The following is a 9,332-nucleotide window of genomic DNA, read 5'->3' as shown; positions in this document are numbered from 1 at the left end:
AACATAGAGAAGTTACGCAATTGCCCATGCCCTTTAAAAAATAAAAAATAAATAAAAATTTAGGATAAAATTTAGTTACAAAATTTAATAAAATAAACATTACTATGTATTTTGAAAATCTAACCGTTAAATTTCATGTTCTTTACATCTCTTAATACAAATGTCAAATTTTGGCTAAATGCCTTGTAGCTGAATTGACACATTCCCATGCACAAAATGCTTGGGGGTCTAGGAAGAAAGGATTCAAACTGCAGGGTTAGCAGCATGTTATAATTATCTCTATAAAAGTAAGATGTCAAATTTTGTGTCAATCATATTATTTATTATATGATTTATAAACTTGTATATTATGCATAATTTCAAACCACAAAAACTTGCAATTTAAACTATTTATTGATGACATAGTAATTGATATTTAATTTTTTAGAAATTTTGTGAGCATGGAGGTTATAAGAAAAAGATGTAATTTAATAGTAAATTTGTCAAAATTCACTTTCAATAAAAAAAATATTGAGTAAGGGTGTAGTTTAAGGTAACAACCAATTTTGTAGCTAAATTAAATTTCGTTCAATCTAAAATATGTTATCTTCTTTTTTGTGACTAAATTTTAATTTACACTCTTAGATTTAAAATCATTTTAATTTTATATCCCAAAGTTTAAAAATTAGTCAATTTAAATTTTCATATTAAAAATAGTATAAATTTTAAAATGTATTCAATTTTCAGATTATTTTTTTATTTCAAGATGAATTTTCCAGCATGCACCATAGGAGCCAGTAAATTTGAGAACTTCAATTTTACATAATGTTTCAGATAATAAAAGGAAAAAAAAGAACGTGAAACTTAAGAATAGTTTTTTAGATATTGTAATTTTAGGTTATTCAATTAAACTCAAGTCAACTATTTAGTCTCATAAACTATAGCTATATACAAGTGTATCAAACTATCAATAAATAATAAGATACAGTTTTTCTTTTCTTTTCTTTTTTTCTTCTTCTGATAGGAGATAATAACCTACATACGAGTGTTGCATTGGCCCTATAAATCACATAGTTTTCAATATTAAAAAAAAAAAAAAATCTCATATGCATTTTTTCTTTTCAAGTTTAAGTTCACTAATGGTCTGTTTAGGATCCGCTTATTTTGCTGAAACTGAAAATTTTTTGCTGAAAGTAATGTAGATAAAGATAAATGTTAGTTGAAATAGTATAGTAGGACCTATAAATAGTACCAAAAAGTGCAGTGTGACCCATAAATAGTGGCAAAAATAAACTGAATAGTAAAATAAGTTGACAAAAAATAAGCTAGCCAAACAAATACTAAGCATGTGATTTTGGTAATGAGTTATGAGTTTCATAACTGTCATTTTTCCCTTTATTTTTTGAGAAGTACTTTGTCCACAATATTTTCATAACAAGTTATAAATAATAAGTTGTTATTGGTTCTAATTTGAACTCAATACTTGAATTACTTTTTTGCACAATTACAACCAATAACCACTTGCCATTTAAAATTTGTTATGAAAGCATTGTAAAAATGTAATGGACATATTATTTCTCTCGTTTATGACAGCAAAATTTATGAAAAGAGGATGTTGAGACTTGAGAGTGTAATGAAAGATTTTATGCAAATTGCAAAATATTATTTTCCATCCCTTCTATATGCATACTAATTATGTACACTTGGTATTAGTGAAATAAAAATTAAAACGACCAAGTAATGATAAAATATATTATGTCTATTTGTCTTATAGTATTGCCATTTTTTTTAAAAAAAGTAAGACCTCTTAAATAGGAAAAGAAAAAGGAAAAGAAAGAAAAGAAAAAAAGACATCTTCTATTGGCGGATAAAATGCAATTTTATCGGTTTTACAATGTAAAAAATTTAATTAAGCCCAAAAATTTAATAAAAAAAATTATTTTTAAAAATTATTATATATTTTCGAATATTGAGCTTTCTATTAATATGTTTTATTGTGTTGGTTTAAGGGTGTCAAACATTTTAGGGGCCGTTTGGTGTGGGATTTTGAGCAATAATTTTCAGTTTTTAAACAACATTACACGTATTTTTACACATTTTTTCACTTATACGTATTTCTAAAAAATACAAACAACGTTACCAAACAAGCCCTTAATCTCTTAAAAATTGTAGTCGTCCTATCTTTCAGTAGTTTTTGTTTTTTGGGCTAAAAATCTCAAAGTAGTCAGTCTCTTAATAATATGTTGCTAAATTATGTTCTGACGTTCACCAAGTAGCACTTTTACCCTCGCTATGAATGGTCATCTTGATCTGGGTTGTTAAGTTCATCTTTCTGTTGAACCACCTTATAACTATTACTAGGGATTTGATTTTTTTCGTTAAATTAACTAAGTAAATTGAGGTTAGAACTGTTATGTTTAGTGCTTTTAACCATACCTTTCAATCTAACACACTTATATTAATGGTATCAAAATCAACTGTTATTTAATTATTTTTATATTCCTATCTTATAGCCTAGCTGTTATGTAACACTCTTACATTGTTGCAACAAACATCAGCACTGAACCACGAGTAGTGTTTTGTTTCTTGTTGAGGATATCCATAGAATGATGATAGGCCAATTACCTAAGGACCAAACTGATTATTGTTAAGAAAACTACAAACTCGACAACACCATCCTCTCCCTTATCATCCCATGAAAACAACTTTCTAGTAACTACTTGATAAATTGGAAAACCATCAATTAGCTAATTGCATAAACTAACTAGTCCTCCATTTGGTTTATTTATATATAGCTCATTTCTTCGAATACGTACCCAGAACCCAATTATTAATTTAAATTCTAAATCCCATAAACAAATTAAACTCCTCTCTCTTGGCCATTATCAGAGCATTAGAGGCATAATGGCTGAGTTGCAGAGCTGTGGTTTGGCTCGTCATTTGGTGACCGGTCGGTGGACCTCGGTTTTTGCCTCGTTTCTGATCATGGCTGGTGCAGGTGCAACTTACCTTTTTGCAGTCTATTCCAGTGACATCAAGAAGAACCTTGGATACAACCAAACCATGCTGAACACAATGAGTTCTTGTAAGGATATTGGTGCTAGTGTAGGGATTGTGTCAGGGCTTATTGCTGAGATTACCCCAACCTGGTTTATACTCCTCCTTGGCTCATTGACCAACTTTGTAGGCTACTTTATGATATGGTTGGCTGTGACAGGCAGGATTGCAAAGCCACAGTTTTGGCAAATGTGTCTCTACATTTTCATTGCAGCCAATTCTCAGAATTTTGCAAACACAGGTTCTCTAGTCACCTGTGTCAAGAATTTTCCTGAGAGTCGATCTATTATGTTGGGTCTGTTGAAAGGGTACGTGGGGCTTAGTGGCTCGTTACTTACACAACTGTACTTAGCCATATATGGTGATGATTCTACCTCATTGATCCTATTCATAGGCTGGCTGCCTGCAATTATATCGTTACTGTTTTTGTATACCATTCGTGAAAAAGAGGTCACGGTGAAGCAATCAAATGAGGTGAATATTTTTTATCATTTCCTCTATCTCTCAGCAGCACTAGCTGTGTTCTTGATGGCAATGACTCTGACCCAACAACGTGTAAACTTTTCGGCGACGGCCTATATGGCAAGTGCCATAGTTGCTTGCGTTTTTGTGTTCCTTCCTGGCGTGGTGGCCATAAGGCAAGAGGTGTTACTATGGAGGCAAATAAGAGAGCACCCAAATGACATAATTATCGAGAAATTACAACCGGATGAGCTCCAACAAAACCCTTCTAAGAAAGGAGAAGAGCCTAAAAAGTCTTTCTTTGCTGATGTATTTAACAAGCCACCAAGAGGGGAAGACTATAGCATCTTACAAGCAATATTCAGCATTGACATGTTGATTATATTTATTGCCACACTTGTTGGACTTGGATCATGCTTAACAGCCATTGATAATCTAGGACAAATTGGAGAGGCCCTTTTATATGAGCAGAAAACCGTGAAGACCTTTGTATCAATGGTTAGCATTTGGAATTACTCAGGAAGAGTCTTCTCTGGGTTTATATCAGAAATCTTACTCATGAAATATAAGGTTCCTCGTCCAGTTCTTTTGTCAGCTGTGCTTTTCCTCTTAAGCATTGGACTCGTTATGATCGCTTTTCCCTTCTCTGGTTCAATCTATGTGGCATCTTTGATCATCGGTTTCACATTTGGTGCACAATTACCATTGGTTTTTGCTATCATTTCTGAGATCTTTGGGCTCAAGCACTACTCCACGCTGTTCAATTGTGGACAAATGGCAAGTCCAATTGGGTCGTATCTATTCAATAAAGAGCTCACTGGAAGGTTATATGACAGGGAGGCAAAGAAGATGCCTGGATTGGGGAGCCAAAAAAATAAGGTTTGCAAAGGGGTTCAGTGTTTTAACCTATCTTTTAAAGTTATGGCTCTTGCAACATTAATTGCAGCCTTCATTTCGGTGATTTTGGTGGTGAGAACTAAGGAGTTCTACAAAGGTGACCTTTACAAGAGGTATAGAGGTGACTCGTACATCAAGGTTGAAGAAGAGGAAAAGAAGAAAGACACAACAGCTGCTGCTAAGTGAAAAGTTTTGTGGGATTGCGGTGGTGAAAAATGTGGCAGGTACCAGAACCTACAACGTTCTTGCAAAACCTTTGAAGATCCTCTTCATTTCAAGTCATCTCTATTTAATTAATTCATTTCTAGAATGATTTGTTTGATCTTTGTTTTTTTTTTTTTTTGTTCTTGTTTTTAGCTCTGTTGTGAACGCAAAAAATGAAAAATGTACTTCCAAAAAAATAGCATATCAAACACTTCAAATTTCAATTTCATGCTGTATTATGAAATGACTCAAAACTTAGAAGACATTTTATATAGGGTATTTTCCAAAATAAAGCTCATTAGTAATTATATATGAAACTGATATGGAGATTAAACGCAAATAATTATAATAAGGATTTTACTAACATGTACCCTAAGGACATATAATAGTATACTATTTTAGGAAAAAGTTTTATTGAGAATTGAAAAACTTTTACAGCTTTTTCAATTTCTCATAAAATATTTCTAAAAATGGATGGCTTAATATTAACCGGACCCTTATAATAAATAGCATAAGAAAAAATAGTTATAATTAATAACAATGTTTGATCTCTGAAATCTAAATTTAGGAATATATAACACGAATCACATGTGGTTGCAATAATAGAGATGTTTGCATTCTCTTCAATTCCTAAAGTGATGATTGCACATTTGGCCCCATTCTTGCTTTTCCAGGTCAATGATTGTTCAAGCATAAAGATAACATGACAATTAATATATAAATGGCATGTCAACAGTATAATAAATAAATTTAATTATTTCATTTATTTTTAAAATATAACATGTAAGGAGTAAAACTTAGGTATACTATCTTAAGTGCAGTAAAGCAAGTTCCACAATTAAATTCAAAGATGCGACCATATTGAATGTGTGTCGATTTAATCGAGGAACTTAATGAACTGCCCCTAGTTTAACCTCCAAAACAACTGTTTTCCTCTTGTTCGTTGAATTTAGGACATGTAATACCACAATTACACAGTGCCCGCTAATGGACCAAATTAACAGAGACTTAAGTCATCTCCAAACTTGGCAATAACTAGAGCCAACTACAGGCTTCTATATAACATGTATGCACTCCCATCATGAACTTACACGGATCACTTGAACTGATCTTCACAGACGCAAAAATAGACAATCATGTTGGGTTGATAGTTAATGAAAATGAAAATGAAATGATAAAGAGATATTGGCTGAAATTTGTTGCCAAATCAATCAAATTGAGAGTGAACTTGGTTGTGAAAAACATTTTCTTTCTTTCTTTAGAATCTGACAAATATTTGGTCATTTGGGGGAAGGTTTAACATAACATTCAATATCTAGCAAATAAAAACAATGGTTTAAAATACGATATATAGTGGGAAGAAATATTTTGAAAAAAAAAAAAACTAAAATGGTGTGATATACTTGGACTTACACAGTTACACCTATAGAATTATTTATGCTTATTATGTTTTTATATTAGCTGCTGCAATTGATAACGTTCCCAAGACAAGATGAGATAAAATAAAAATAAAAAAGAAGAGGAAGAAGATCTTATGAATTGTGAAAGGAAAACAAGAAAATTAGTTTTGTTGATTAGCAGCATTGATTTCCATTCAGAAAGAGTGGTATTGACTAGCGGTTGAATCTTTCATGCCCACAACTACAAACAGATAGGGAAAGAGAAAAAAAGAGTAAACAAAAGAGGGACGAAATAGCAAAATAACCCTCAGTTTCTAACTATATAGTTAGCAGGCCCGGTTTACAAACTATATCATAAACTAGCATCTCGAGTCTAAGAGACTCGATTTTGGACCTAAAAATCGAGTTTTTAAGGGTCGATTTTCAATATCTGATGTGGCAATTTTTCTTACGTGGAGTCTACCTGAAAATCGAGTCTCTAACACTCGATTTACCAGCCAAAACATTTTCAGATCTCAAATCAAAATCCATCCACCACCGATCACAACTGAGCATAACCCATAAAAAAAAAAAAAAAAAAACCAACGTCCCCAGGTCCGGCGACCCAGGCCGCGCTACCTGAGCGCGCGGACGGGCGACCCAGGCCGATCGCCTAGGTCCGCGCGCCCGGGTAGCGCGGCCCGGGTCGCGCAGGCGCAGTCCGCGCAACTGGGCGCGCGGCCCGGGTCGCGCGACCCGGCCGCGCGCCCGGGTTGCGCGGACTGCGCTGCGCGACCCAGGTCCGCGCGACCCAGGCCGCGCGACCAGGGCGAGCGGCCTGGGTCGCCCGGACCTGGGTCGCCTGGACCTGGGTCGCACTATCTGGGCGCGGCGGCGAGTCTGTGGCAGCGTGGAGGAGGAAGAAATGAGCCATGGAGAGGAAGTGAGGAAGAAAGAAGCAAAGGGAGAGCTCAGAAAGAGAAGGATAAGATGTAAATCGAGTCTCTAAGACTCGATTTCCAACTAGATGCCACATGGAAAATATGCCACATCAGATAAAATTAAACCATAAAAATCGACCTTCAAAAACTCGATTTATAGACCAAAATCGAGTCTCTTAGACTCGAGATGCTAGTTTATGATATAGTTTGCAAACCGGGCCTGCTAACTATATAGTTAGAAACTGAGGGTTATTTTGCTATTTCGTCCCAAAAGAGTGAAGAACTAATTAAAGATATACTTTACACATTATTCACTTGATTAGAATTTAATTATTAGTGGCAAAGTGCATGTTCCAATGTTACACTACTTTGGTGGATTTGGAGAAAGAGAGCTTAGTACCATTCCATCGAAATCCTTGAGCTGAGTTAGTGTAAGAAGAGAGTGATTTATCAACCAAAATAAAAGTGTAAGAAGAGAGTGCAGAAGAAACTATAGGGGTGAAAAGAGAGGATGTTGTCACTAATCACGAGGGTTTTCATTTTCCCTCATTTTCTTGGCTTCCAATCACGTTTTAGTCGGAAACCCAACAGCTTCAAAGCTTCGGACACATCAAAACTCTTCAAAGCTTCAGCAAATTTCGGAGTTGTTCGCCGGAATATTCACGTTATCTCTTTCCGGTCACTCCAGCACTCATCGGTAAGCTTCGAATCTCGGATCTGGTTCCTCTCTTTAGTTACTCAAAAGTCTTATTTTTCTTTCTTTCGTTTTCTCCGTTACCAAACAGTTTACATCTTCTAATTTTGTTCAATTTTATCTTTTCTGATTTCGATTGCCTGAACTTTTTTTGGTAATTTAAATCTGTGAAAGTAGTTAGTAGATGTCAAATTTCTTTCACATTTCCAATTTTTATAGATATGTAAATGCATTACAAGGTATGAGTTTGTTTGTTTGAGATTCAATTGCAAGGTTTATTAGATTAATCTTTCTTCTTGTTGGTATTATTGTTTTAGTTTCTCATGAGGTATATTTTTGTGAATAAGTTGCTTTGATTGGGCTTTTAAGAAGATGTGATGCATTGATTAATTCAGCCACATGGTTGAAATTAATTGGGACCTAAGGTACAGGACTTTTGTTGCTGCCTGTTTGAAATTTTGAGCATTCCATGGTTGAATGTATGATCAAATTTTAGATAATACTATATACTAAAAAGTAGAAGGGTGAGGTTCTTGGATCAAAACTATAACTGGGTATGTGTGTAATTTACTAATAAAGAAAGAGTTTTGAAAACTCTTCTTGTATTCCCAAGATTATATTTTGAACATTGAAAGGAATATTAAAAAAAATTAATTATGTTGGTTGCAAGCCAACAAAGGTGCGGCCATTCAGCCCTGCATATACTGTAATTTGATTGTGGGCGGTTCATTGGACGTTTCTTTGTTTGTTGAACATTTAGCCTTTTATCCCAACATAAGTATTATGCTGCAAAAATTCATTTGTTTCTATGGCCTTTGAAGATCTCTGTGTGCTGAAATACTGCAAAGTAGAAAGAACGCTTATGCTACATTAAGTACTTCGTTTGCTTCGTTTGTAATTCATTTGGAATATTGATGCAGGTGGATATGTTGTGGTGAATGAAAAGCTGCCTAATTATGTAGTCCCAAATTTGACTGACTTCAAGGTACTCATTTTTGTAAACTTTAAAGACTTTGTATATATTTGAATGTTGTGAATATATCCAATTTATAGAGAATGTTATATTTACTTGGTCTTGCTAGGATGATATAACTTTTGTAGTGAGAGTTGCCATGGATGAGATTTCTTAAAGATAGGTCCAAATGTATTGACTAATTGTTTTACTACGTGGAGGATATATGTGAATATTTTGGCTTATTGTGTTGTCTCTTATGCAACATTCTACTTTCCATCTATTAGAAGCTAATTATTGAAATGTATTGTGTTGTCCATTATGTGTGATTTTGTGAATTTTGAATGCAGATGGCCATTGCTTCCATTGTTCACCTCTATGTATTTCCAGCAAAACCTTATGAGCTAATGGGAGACTGCTTCACTGAAAGTATTTCCGTTCTTGGAGACTATTCTGCTGACTGTCCTTATGAATTTGATGTGATGTTTAAGTTATTTATTTTTCATAAAGTTAGTATTTTGCATAGTGGGAGCTTTGTTTATTGAGTATGCTACTTCTTTGTAATATGACTAAGATGGTCAAATATCTTGTCGTGAAAATTATTGCAATGATGTATGTCTTGAAAAATGGCCTATTTTGGGGTTGTTTTGAATGATTTGATATGGGTCTAGGGGGATCCAATTTTATGGTTTTTCTTTTTTCCGTCGTGTTGTTGAAATTGTTGTATGATAATGGTAGATTTAATGGGCATTTTGGTTCTAGGTTCT

At 34.1% G+C, this 9,332-nt stretch overlaps 1 protein-coding gene and 1 long non-coding RNA gene across 2 annotated transcripts; both read left to right on the top strand.

Moving 5' to 3' along the window:
- The first annotated feature begins 2,883 nt into the window (after positions 1 to 2,883).
- LOC142606336 (protein NUCLEAR FUSION DEFECTIVE 4-like) lies at positions 2,884 to 5,899 on the top strand. The gene is made up of 2 exons (XM_075777703.1): positions 2,884 to 4,516; positions 5,751 to 5,899. The coding sequence occupies exons 1-2, from the start codon at positions 2,884 to 2,886 to the stop codon at positions 5,897 to 5,899; spliced, it is 1,782 nt and encodes a 593-aa protein (XP_075633818.1).
- A 1,288-nt stretch (positions 5,900 to 7,187) lies between these two features.
- On the top strand, positions 7,188 to 9,332 carry LOC142608022 (uncharacterized). The gene is made up of 3 exons (XR_012839409.1): positions 7,188 to 7,616; positions 8,534 to 8,598; positions 8,916 to 9,332. It is a non-coding gene; the product is annotated as an uncharacterized LOC142608022 (long non-coding RNA).

Source organism: Castanea sativa, chromosome 8, assembly GCF_040712315.1.
Source record: "Castanea sativa cultivar Marrone di Chiusa Pesio chromosome 8, ASM4071231v1".
NCBI lineage: Eukaryota > Viridiplantae > Streptophyta > Magnoliopsida > Fagales > Fagaceae > Castanea > Castanea sativa.
The sequence above is the reverse complement of the archived record's forward strand: the minus strand, read 5'-3'. Positions and strand labels throughout refer to the sequence as shown.